The sequence below is a fragment of the Stenella coeruleoalba genome, assembly GCF_951394435.1.
Source record: "Stenella coeruleoalba genome assembly, chromosome: 1".
NCBI classification, from domain to species: Eukaryota; Metazoa; Chordata; class Mammalia; order Artiodactyla; family Delphinidae; genus Stenella; species Stenella coeruleoalba.
Window position 1 is genome coordinate 128,589,466 of NC_137169.1, and position 12,569 is coordinate 128,602,034.

The following is a 12,569-nucleotide window of genomic DNA, read 5'->3' on the forward strand; positions in this document are numbered from 1 at the left end:
CACTAGTTTAGTAACACAGAGTAGTTACTCATCCTCAAAAACGCATCATCAGTAAATAGTTTGGGGATTTATCTCTTTTTAGACTTGAACTGTTCCACTCAAACTAAAATGAATGGATTATTTCCAGTAAACACAAAAATGAAAACCTTTTAAAAAGTCTTGTAGTCTTAATCTTTTAAGGCAAATTAAGTCCTTTAAAAGGATGTCTTAGTTTGTTCCATTTGTCAGTAATGTATTATTTTAAATTTAACATTTTGCTTCACCTTATTTTTTCCAAATCCATCACCTTAGATCACTTTAGTTTGATTTATCATACTGTGCTGAAAGTGTGTGCAAGTCAAATTCTGCAAGCATTTTAAACTATATTATTTTCACATTAACCATTTATTGTATGTAGCAAAGGTGCCCAAGGTTGGAAGTTACTATCTTTTATCTCGAGATGAAATGAATAATTCCACAACTTATAGTTCTTTAACTTTAAAACCATGAAAAGTGTATACCCTTTAGTATTGTTTCAGTGTATTCAGTCCCTCGTAAACATTCATTTCCAACTATGTGTTAGGCGTTCTGCCAGGTGTTAAAGCTGCCTACCTGAGGGGCCGTGATCCCCCGCTCAGGAACCTCAGGGGTTGACAGAGAAGGAAAGAGCGGTGACAGTAGGGAAAGTGAACTTGATTATTTAACATTTATTCTGTGTCTACAATATAGGCACTTCACGTTATTTTAGTTAACTCTTACAAAACCCCATAAGGTATTTATGTATTATTATTCCCATTTTATACAAGGGGAAACAGAGTCCCAGAGATGGCAAGTTGCCTGAGATCATAAAGCTAATAAGTGGCAGGGTGTGAGGGAGGGCTTTCAGACTCCAAACTCCACGTTCATTTTCATTTGTTCTATCAGAACCTTCTCCGTGCCAAGCATAACGTGGCTGTAAAAATGGATAATCTACGGCTCCTGCCCTCAGTTCTAATTTTTATGAGAACAACTCATACTCTAACAAAAAAGCTAGGACCAGATCCTTTTTCTGTTTTTTTTTTTTTAGTTTTTAACATCTTTATTGAAGTATAATTGCTTTACAATGTTGTGTTAGTTTCTTCTGTATAACAAAGTGAATCAGCTATACATATACATATATCGCCATATCCCCTCCCTCTTGCGTCTCCCTCCAACCCTACCTTCCCACCCCTCTAGGGGGTCACAAAGCCCAAGCTGATCTCCCTGTGCTATGCGGCTGCTTCCCACTAGCTAGCTATTTTACATTTGGTAGTGTATGTATGTCAATGCCACTCTCTCACTTCGTCCCAGCTATCCCTTCTCCCTCCCTGTGTCCTCAAGTCCATTCTCTGTGTCTGCGACTTTATTCCTGTCCTGCCCATAGGTTCATCAGAAGCACTTTTTTTTTTAGATGCCATATATATGTGTTAGCATACAGTATTTGTCTTTCTCTTTCTGACTTACTTCACTCTGTGTGACAGACTCGAGGTCCATCCACCTCACTACAAATAACTCAAGTTCGTTTCTTTTTATGGCTGAGGAATATTCCATTGTATATATGTGCCACATCTTCTTTATCCATTCACCTGTCGATGGACACTTAGGTTGCTTCCATGTCCTGGCTTTTGTCAACAGAGCTGTAATGAACATTGTGGTACATGACTCTTTTTTTTTTTTTCTGGTACGCGGGCCTCTCACTGTTTTGGCCTCTCCTGTTGCAGAGCACAGGCTCCGGACATGCAAGTTCAGCGGCCACGGCTCTCGGGCCCAGCCGCTCCGCGGCATGTGGGATCTTCCCGGACCGGGGCACGAACCCGTGTCCCCTGCAACGGCAGGCGGACTCTCAACCACTGCGCCACCAGGGAAGCCCCACATGACTCTTTTTGAATTATGGTTTTCTCAGGGTATATGCCCAGTAGTGGGATTGCTGAGTCATGTGGTAGTTCTATTTGTAGTTTTTTAAGGAACCTTCATACTCTTCTCCATAGTGGCTGTATCAATTTACATTCCCACCAACAGTGCAAGACGGTTCCCTTCTCTCCACAGCCTCTCCAGCGTTTATTGTTTGTAGATTTTTTGATGATGGCCATTCTGACTGGTGTGAGGTGATACCTCATTGTAGTTTTGATTTGCATTTCTCCAGTGATTACTTATGTTGAGTATCCTTTCATATGTTTCTTGGCCATGTGTATATCTTATTTGGAGAAATGTCTATTCATGTCTTCTGCCCATTTTTGGATTGGGTTGTTTGATTTTTGATATTGAGCTGCATGTATATTTTAAAGATTAGTCCTTTGTCAGTTGCTTCATTTGCAAATATTTTCTCCCATTCTGAGGGTTGTCTTTTCATCTTGTTTATGGTTTCCTTTGCTCTGCAAAAGTTTTTAAGTTTCATTAGGTCCCATTTGTTTATTTTTGTTTTTATTTCCATTTCTCTAGGAGGTGGATCAACAAGGATCCTGCTGTGATTTATGTCACGGAGTGTTCTGCCTGTGTTTTCCTCTAAGAGTTCTATAGTGTCTGGCCTTACATTTACGTCTTTAATTTGTTTTGAGTTTATTTTTGTGTACGGTGTTAGGAAGTGTTCTAATTTCATTCTTTTTCATGTAGCTGTTCAGTTTTCCCAGCACCACTTATTGAAGAGGCTGTCTTTTCTCTATTATATATTCTTGCCTCCTTTATCAAAGATAAGGTTACCATAGGTGTGTGGGTTTATCTCTGGGTTTTCTTTCCTGTTCGATTGATCTATATTTCTGTTTTTGTGCCAGTACCATACTGTCTTGATTACTGTAGCTTTGTAGTATAGTCTGAAGTCAGGGAGCCTGATTTCCTCCAGCTACGTTGTTCTTTCTCAAGATTGCTCTGGCTATTCGGGATCTTTTGTGTTTTCATACAAATTGTGAAATTTTTTGTTCTAGTTCTGTGACAAATGCCATTGGTAGTTTGATAGGGATTGCATTGAATCTGTAGATTGCTATGGATAATATAGTTACATTCACAGTGTTGATTCTTCCAGTCCAAGAACATGGTATATCTCTCCAACTGTCTGTATCATCTTTAATTTCTTTCATCAGTGTCTTATAATTTTCTGCATACAAGTCTTTTGTCTTCTTAGGAAGGTTTATCCCTAGGTATTTTATTCTTTTTGTGGCAATGGTAAATGGGAGTATTTCCTTAATTTCTCTTTAGGATTTTTCATCTTTAGTGTATAGCAATATGAAGATTTCTGTGCATTAATTTTGTATCCTGCTACTTTACCAAATTCATTGATTAGCTGTAGTGTAGTTTTCTGGTAGCATCTTTAGGATTCTCTGTGTATATTATAATGTCATCTTCAAACAGTGACAGCTTTACTTCTTCTTCTCCGATTTGGATTCCTTTTATTTCTTTTTCTTCTCTAATTGCTTTGGGTAAAAATTCCAAAACTGTGTTGAATAATACTGGTAAGAGTGGGCAACCTTGTCTATTTCCTGATCTTAGAGGAAATGGTTTCAGTTTTTCACCATTAGGAAAGATGTTGGCTCTGGGTTTGTCGTATATGGCCTTTATTATGTTGAGGTAAGTTCTCTCTATGCCTACTTTCTGGAGAATTTTTATCATAATGGGTGTTCAATTTTGATGAAAGCTGTTTCTGCATCTTTTGAGGTGATCATATGGTTTTTATCCTTCATTTTGTTAACATTGTGTATCACATTGATTGATTTGCATATACTGAAGAATCCTTGCATTCCTGGGATAAATCCCACTTGATCATGGTGTACGATCCTTTTGATGTGCTGTTGAATTCTGTTTGCTAGTATTTTGTTGAGGATTTTTGTGTCTGTTCATCAGTGATGTTGGCCTGTAGTTTTCCTTTTTTGTGACATCTTTGTCTGGTTGTGGTATCAGGGTGATGGTGGCCTCGTAGAATGAGTTTGGGAGTGTCCCTCCCTCTGCTATATTTTGGAAGAGTTTGAGAAGGATAGGTCTTAGCTCTTCTGTAAATGTTTGATGGAATTCGCCAGTGAAGCCATCTGGTCCTGGGCTTTTGTTTGTTGGAAGATTTTTAATCACAGTTTCAATTTCAGTGCTTGTGATTGGTCTGTTTATATTTTCTATTTTTTCCTGTTTCAGTCTCGGAAGGTTGTGCTATTCTAAGAATTTGTCCATTTCTTCCAGGTTGTCCATTTTATTGGCATATAGTTGCTTGTAGTAATCTCTCATGATCCTTCTTTGTATTTCTGCAGTGTCAGTTGTTACTTCTCCTTTTTCATTTCTGATTCTGTTGATTTGAGTCTTCTCCCTTTTTTCTTGATGAGTCTTACCAATGGTTTATCAATTTTTTTTATCTTCTCAAAGAACCAGCATTTCGTTTTATTGATCTTTGCTATCGTTTCCTTCATTTCTTTTTCATTTATTTCTGATCGGATCTTTATGATTTCTTTTCTTCTGCTAACTTGGGGTTTTTTTTTTGTTCTTTCTCTAATTGCTTTAGATGTAAGGTTAGGTTGTTTATTGAGCTTTTTCTTATTTCTTGAGGTAGGATTGTATTGCTATGAACTTCCCTCTTAGGACTGCTTTTGCTGCATCCCATAGGTTTTGGGTCATTGTGTTTTCATTGTCATTTGTTTCTAGGTATTTTTTGATTTCCTCTTGATTTCTTCAGTGATCTCTTGGTTATTTAGTAGCATATAGTTTAGCCTCCATGTGTTTGTGTTTTTTAGTTTTTTTCCTGTAATTGATGTCTAGTCTCATAGCATTGTGGTCGGAAAAGATGCTTGATACAATTTCAATTTTCTTAAATTTACCAAGGCTTGATTTGTGACCCAAGATATGATCTATCCTGGAGAATGTTCCATGAGCACTTGAGAAGAAAGTTTATTCTGTTGTTTTTGGATGGAGTGTCCTATAAATATCAATTAAGTCCATCTTGCTTAATGTGTTATTTAAAGCTTCTGTTTCCGAATTTATTTTCATTTTGAATGATCTGTCTATTGGTGAAAGTGGGGTGTTAAAGTCCCCTGCTATGATTGCGTTACTGTCAATTTCCCCTTTTATGGCTGTTAGCATTTGCCTTATGCATTGAGGTGCTCCTGTGTTGGGTGCATAAATATTTACAATTGTTATATCTTCTTCTTGGATTGATCCCTTGATCATTATGTAGTGTCCTTCTTTGTCTCTTGTGATAGTCTTTATTTTAAAGTCTATTTTGTCTGATACGAGAATTGCTACTCCAGCTTTTTTTGATTTCCTTTTACATGGAATATCTTTTTCCATCCCTCACTTTCAGTCTGTATGTGTCCCTAGGTCTAAAGTGTGTCTCTTGTAGAGAGCATATATATGGACCTTGTTTTTGTATCCATTTGGCCAGTCCATGTCTTTTGTTTGGAGCATTTAATCCATTTACATTTAAGGTAATTATCGATATGTATGTTCCTATTACCATTTTCTTAATTATTTTGGGTTCGTTATGTAGGTCTTTTCCTTCTCTTGTGTTTCTTGTGTAGAGAAGTTCCTTTAGCATTTGTTTTAAAGCTGGTTTGGTAGTGCTGAATTCTCTTAGCTTTAGCTTGTCTGTAAAGTTTTTAATTTCTCCATGGAACCTGAATGAGACCCTTGCTGGGTAGAGTAATCTTGGTTGTAGTTTTTTCTCTTTCATCACTTTAAATATGTCCTGCCAGTCCCTTCTGGCCTGCAGAGTTTCTGCTGAAAGATCAGCTGTTAACTTTATGGGGATTCCCTTGTATGTTATTTGTTGCTTTTCCCTTGCTGCTTTTAATATTTTTTCTTTGTATTTAATTTTTCATAGTTTGATTAATGTGTCTTGGCCTGTTTCTCCTTGGATTTATCCTGTATGGGACTGTCTGTGCTTCCTGGACTTGATTAACTATTTCCTTTCCCATGTTAGGGAAGTTTTCAATTATAATCTCTCCAAATATTTTCTCAGACCCTTTCTTTTCCTCTTCTTCTTCTGGGACCCATATAATTTGAATGTTGGTGCATTTAATGTTGTCCCAGAGGTCTCTGAGACTGTCCTCAATTCTTTTTTCTTTTTTCTTTATTCTGCTCTGCAGTAGTTATTTCCCCTGTTTTATCTTCCAGGTCACTTATCTATTCTTCTGCCTCAGTTATTCTGCTATTGATTCCTTTTAGTGAAATTTTAATTTCATTTATCGTGTTGTTCTTCATTGTTTGTTTGCTCTTTAGTTTTTCTAGGTCCTTGTTAAACATTTATTGTATTTTCTCCATTCTGTTTCCAAGATTTTGGATCATCTTTACTATCATTACTCTGAATTCTTTTTCAGGTAGGCTGCCTATTTCCTCTGCATTTGTTTGGCCTGGTGGGTTTTTATCTTGCCCCTTCATCTGCTGTGTATTTCTCTGTCTTCTCATTTTGTTTAACTTACTGTGTTTGGGGTCTCCTTTTCACAGGCTGCAGGTTTGTAGTTCCCATTGTTTTTGATGTCTGCCCCCAGTGGGTGAGGTTGGTTCAGTGGCTTGTGTAGGCTTCCTGGTGAAGGGGACAGGTGCCTGTGGTCTGGTGAGTGGGGCTGGATCTTGTCTCTCTAGTGGGCGGGGCCGCATCTGGTGGTGTGTTTGGGGGTGTCTGTGAACTCAGTATGCTTTTAGGCAGCCTCTCTGCTAATGGGTAGGGTTGTGTTCCTGTCTTGCTACTTGTTTGGCATCAGGTGTCCAGCCCTGTAGCTTGCTGGGTCTTAGCATTGAGATGGAGATCTCTGGGAGAGGTCTCACCGATTGATATTCTGTGAGTCCAGGAGGTCTCTGGTGGTCCAGTGTCCTGATCTTGGCTCTCCCACCTCAGAGGCTCAGGCCTGATACCAGGCAGGAGCACCTAGACCCTGTCAGCCACATGGCTTAGAAGAAAAGGGAGAAAAAAGAAAGAAAGAAAGAAAGAAAGGGAGGGAGGGAGGGAGGAAGGAAAATAAAATTATTAACATAAACAATAATAATTTTTTAAAAAGGAAGACAGCAACCAAACCAATAAATAAATCTACCAGTGATAACAAGCACTAAAAACTAAACTAAGATAAACATAAATATCAGAAACAAGTCAGTTGCAGACAGCAAACCCCAAGTCTACAGTTGCTCTCAAAGTCCACCTCCTCAATTTGGGATGATTCGCTGTCTATTCATGTATTCCACAAATGCAGGTACATCAAGTTGATTGTGGAGCTTTAATCCGCTGCTTCTGAGGCTGCTGGGAGAGATTTCCCTTTCTCTTCTTTGTTCGCACAGCTCCCGGGGCTCAACTTTGGATATGGCCCCGACTCTGCGTGTAGGTCACCCTCAGGCATCTTTAGGGAGGTCTGAGGTCTTCTGCCAGCGTTCAGTAGGCGTTCTGTAGGAGTTGTTCCACATGTAGATGTATTTCTGATGTATTTGTGGGGAGGAAGGTGATCTCCATGTTTTACTTTTCCGCCATCTTGAAGGTCCCCCCAGGACCGTATCCTTTTAGAGTATGTCTGTTTAAACCCATTTTACCACATTTTTTGTTAAAACCATTCTATGGTAGTAAGGTAGTTAAACCACATTTTGAATGGGAATCTCTTGATTCCTTTGCCATTCTTCATTAATTTGGGTCTGTAGGACATTTCTGTCTCAGAATCTTACAACTGACGTGACTTCCTGCCGTTCCTGGCCTTCACCTTGCTGCCTGAGAACAGCACTGCCCTCACCACTCCCCTTAGTTGCTTTGTCCGCTAACCATTTAACCAGAACACTAGGGCAGACTGTGAGAATTTTAAAAAAATTCTTATTTTAACTAATATAAGCTACCTTATTTTAACTAAACTTTAAATTTCTAGGGTGAAAAAATTGTCGCCAGGATTAATTAATTCCAGAATGAAAATGAGCATTTTATGTTAATCCCCAGATCTTCATGTCTGCTCTTCAAGCATCATTTAAGTCTTTCTTGTGTTATCCTTTGCCTCTCATGCAGTGGAGCCTTAAAGATACTTCACCGTCCTTATGAGTGGAGAAACCTCAAAACATTTATAATAGTTTTCATAATGTAAGTGATACAAGTGTCAGATGCCACAGATTAACAATATAAAACTAACCGAGTGCCAGTAGTACGTGTGCATGTAAAATATATCACTGGTTTATGCCTGGGATTGGTCAGCAAAATAATCACCTGAGGATATTTTTCAAAACCCCAAGATTCTGCTATGCTGTGTTTGTAGTAATAGGACAGAGATGGGGCAAAGCAGGTGGTTGGACGAGATACGCTCCAGGTACTGTGTTTTGAAAAGGATCTCCAGGTGCTCTTGGTAGCGTCTATTTCCCACCCCAATCTCTTCTTTCAGAATGCTGAAAAATACTGCTGAAAACAACCTCATGCAAGTCAAGTCAGCATGTGTTTACCTGAACGATATTCATGTTCGTAACCGTAGTTCTGATCATTCAGTCAATACACATGCCAGGAATTGTGAAAGTTCTGTTTATTTTGTTGTTAAATGGCTAGAATTATCTGGTGCTCTGTTGTGCTTTAGAAGGTGACAGTTTAGATGAGTGTTTTATTTTACTGGATGAAGTTAATATTAACCTCAAAAATAGTAACATCTGACATTTCTTGAATGCTTACTGCATCAGAAGCTGTGCTAATAAGTCTGTGTTAATTTAATTTAATGTTTGCAGCAATACCATGAGGCAGATACTGAGAAAACTGAGGCCTGGGGGGAGGACACAGCCTCATGGGCCAAGGCTCGCCTGGCAGCAGCCTCATGCAGACCCTCACAGAAGCTGTGACCTTCACCACCACACTGTTTTGTTTCTTGTTAATGAAGTTAGTCTGTGCCGTACATTTCTCATTTAACTAATAAGCTGCTATTTGCGGAGTACCTGCTATTTCAGTGGTTTGAGAATTTTCTTGTCATGTATCTGTATGTGTGTACACACATGTGTGTGTAATTTATATGAGTGTCTGCTATTAATATTTTTGTTGTAAGTAAAAATTAAATATTTGAAGTAAATGAAAATTAACATATTTGACACTTTTTAATTTCAGTTTATCGATGGTCGACTGGCAAAACTAAATGCAGGAAAGGGTTTCTCTGATGTATTTGAAGAAGAGATCACTTCAGGTGGCTTTTGTGGAGGTAAAGACTAGTTCCAGTGAGATTATCCATTTTCTGAATAACAATTATCTTGATATTTGCACTTGTGTCTCATATAATCTACTTCATAAACAACTATTTTCTCCTAAATATCTAATATCTTAGATACATTTTTTCATCTTATAAGAACTATTAAGTTCTTAGTTAAGAACTATTAAGTATTAAGTTACTTTGCCTGGTATGTTATTCAAGGCTGAAGGCGGTCTCATGAGTTGGTAGTGGTTTGCTTGGATAGTCTCTTAATATTACTGGAGATGAATATCATAGAAATGCAATTAGTTTGTATTTTCCAGCCTCCTGACTAGTTTTCTCCACTAGAAAACTACTAGTGATATCTACTACTGAGATTAAAGAACTGAGATTGTTGTTGGTATAGTAGATTTTAATGTAGTCCAGAAAGAAAGGTTTGAACACCGCAGCTGCTTCTGTAGTAAGAGTGTCATTGTAGAAGTCTACTTTTTTTGCTCTGCAGACCCTGCAGCGTTAGGAACAGACTTTTCAGTTTACTGTCCCATGTTCTTACACTTGTCACTGTAATAAGTGCTCACTTAAAGCAGTGGAAGGAGGCGTCTTATTTTGTATGTGTGACACACAGTTAGGTGATACCCCATTTTTATTTAATATAATTAATGTAATATAATTGAGCAGTTACATTGTTTGAAATGTAAGTAATTCAGACAGTGTTACAGTACTTAGGAAATTAATGACTTAGGGACTGGTACTCTGTACATAATGTTCCAGTATGTAGTCCTGATTCTGGCAGAGAATTTTGCTGGAGACCTTGAAATGTCCTCTTCATTCTTTCAGCCAGTATTTGCTGAGTGTTTCCAGTGTCAGGTGCTGTTCTAGATTTGGGATGGGCTAAACAAATAATCCCTGGTGTGCTCACTTTCACCTGGTGTGATAGTAGTTTTTCCACTTCTTTGTAGGTTTAATTTAGGGGAAAAAAAAAACCTTTAGTCTGTGTGTGAATAAATAGTTGCTAGCATTGAGAAATAAAATGTGAAAAGACAAAGAGTAATAAGTCCTCATCTACAAACTTCCCCAAATTTAATTTTAATCTTGAATAAGATTTACTTTTGCACTACAAAAGTATAAAAACCATTGAGGTCATTTGTTCATTATAAGAGGTACAGATGAACTGAGCAGTAACGGACCTTCCTCTGATGTAAGCATAGCATTTCACTGAAAGCTTTCAGCTCTGAGAAAAACTTAGTTTCCTCGACTCAGCAAGTGAGCTGAATGTGGAATCGTTCAGCTCCTCGCTCTCCTCAGCTTATGGATAAAAATGTAGCTTCAATGGAACTTTTGTGTTAAAATAAGGCTTTTTTACTTTTCAACTCAGACAAGCAAAATATTGTCAGCTCGTGGACGGATTGCTTGAGGCGCCTACTCAGCATTTACATACCTGCCGTCTCATTATCGCTATGACCCGTGGGGCTAGTATCTTATATGGGATTGAGGATGACATCGTGTGACAGTAATGGGGTGGAACTATGATCCTTTTGTGTAGTGAAATTCTGTAGTCTTCACCATTGGTCCACAGACCCTCTGTAACAGAGTAGAGGGTAGGTGGCTTTTCTGGTGGGAGGAGGGTCACCAGATTTTTTCACGGAAGGCCCTGCTGTTTAAAAAAGAACAGAAGCATATTTATCACCAGGTAGCGTCTGATTTAGAGACTGCTGCATTTTCAGTACAACTTAATGCCAACCACTTTGTTGTTCCTTCTTAAAATGAAAAAGGTTTTGAACTCTTATTTTACTTTAAGGAGCCAATACTGATCCAAGAGGAAAGCATCATTTAACAAGTATCCATTTCAGTAGGTACAGCAAGAAAGTACATTAGAAAATGATGCCTGGCTGTCAGGTGTTATTCTTTTAATTATCATATTTTAGGTTATTATCTTAGAGATACATAGAGATTCTTCTTAGAAGAAAATAAAGCAAAATCATTAGAATTTGAAATAAAAAGACTAATAATCTTTTAAAAATTAGCATTGTTCTTACTAATGAGATATATGTGTATGTATAGTTCCAAAAATAGTTCCTAGAAGTCTGCTGCAAACATTTGTCATCTAGACCACATTTGTGAGAGAGAATACGTCTGAGATACCGAACTGGGGTTCAGAAAGTAAACTGTTATAATTTCTCATTTCTCTCATAGTTACAGTAAAAATTATGATAAATGTTCATACTTATTGAATGTTAGTATGTGGTAGAAGCTCTCGTAAGAGCTCTCCAAGCATTATCTCACTTAACCCTCACAGCACCCTGTGAGGGACTTTGAGTAGGTTTTTTGTTTTTGTTTTTTTTTTGGTGTAGCCTTATTTTTATGAGGGTACCCACCTCGATAATTTGCCCAAGGTCACACGTGACGGCCTGGCTTCAGAGCTCCTGCTTTAATAACTGTGATCTATTGCCTTCTTATGATAAGAGATCTTCTCAATTAGAAGACCTTCAGTAAACAAGAGCAGTACTCAAGCCTTCTCTGCTCTGATGGATAAAAGCAAAATTCCTGTCTCTTTTGAATATCCTTTGAAGATTTCTTAATATATAAAACCTTCAGAAAGATCACTGTAGGAGAAATCAACATTCACTGAAGCTAAAGAAAAAATCATATGTTCCTTTAAGCAAAAATAGGAAATTTTAGACAAGCATCTCATTTCTCCTCTTTCTGTTCCATTACAGTGGCAGTTTATGTACTATTTTTGTTGCTAATATGCATGGTTATGATAAAATGAATATGAGGATAGTGGAGCTGTGTAATTGCTGTGGCTGTTGTGCAGCACATCACATGTAGAACATCTCAATTCACATTGGGTCTAGAACTGTGGTTAACAGCTGCGAATGGGTGTGGATTTTCCAAAACGCTTCTCTGTCCTGTGAATCCCTGTGGTCAGAACTGTTAAGGAAATCCATGTTACCCCTGATCCCTTTCATGGGAGACTTGTAGAACATTCAACCTTATCTTAAGAGGAAAGTAAAAAGAATATCAGAAAATGTGTAGAGGGAAGAATATCATAGAGGTTAAAAGGTCATCAAAGAGACCACAAATAGGATAAAGGATGCAATTAGATAAACACAAATATTGGTCTGTGAAAAAGCAACTGAGGAATATTGAGTAGTTAAGATCATGTTTTTTTTCCCCCATAATTTTTAAAAATTGAGTTACAATGTTATATCAGTTTCAGGTATATAACATAGTGATTCGGTATTTTTCTAGATTATGCTCCATTTAAAGTTATTATTAGATATTGGCTGTATATTATACTGTGCTGTACATTACATCATAGTATTTTTATTTTACAGTGTACCTAGTAGTTTGTACCTCTATTTTTTTTCATTTAAAATAAGACTAGTTATTAAAAATCCACATCCAGTTTTCTGAACTTTAAAAAGGAGACACATTTTCAGATTGATTTTATATAGAAGTGTGTGGTTACTCTCCATTATTAGC

The 12,569-nt window shown here is 37.6% G+C and overlaps 1 protein-coding gene across 9 annotated transcripts in view; it reads left to right on the forward strand.

Moving 5' to 3' along the window:
• The window catches only part of DENND1B (DENN domain containing 1B), a 341,500-nt gene that overhangs the window by 277,968 nt on the left and 50,963 nt on the right, over nt 1–12,569 (forward strand). For all 9 annotated transcript variants that reach the window (XM_079925473.1, XM_079925475.1, XM_079925476.1 and 6 more), the window contains one exon: nt 9,005–9,095. In XM_079925473.1, coding sequence (XP_079781599.1) covers nt 9,005–9,095 — 91 coding nt within the window. The remainder of the gene's footprint in view (nt 1–9,004; nt 9,096–12,569) is intronic.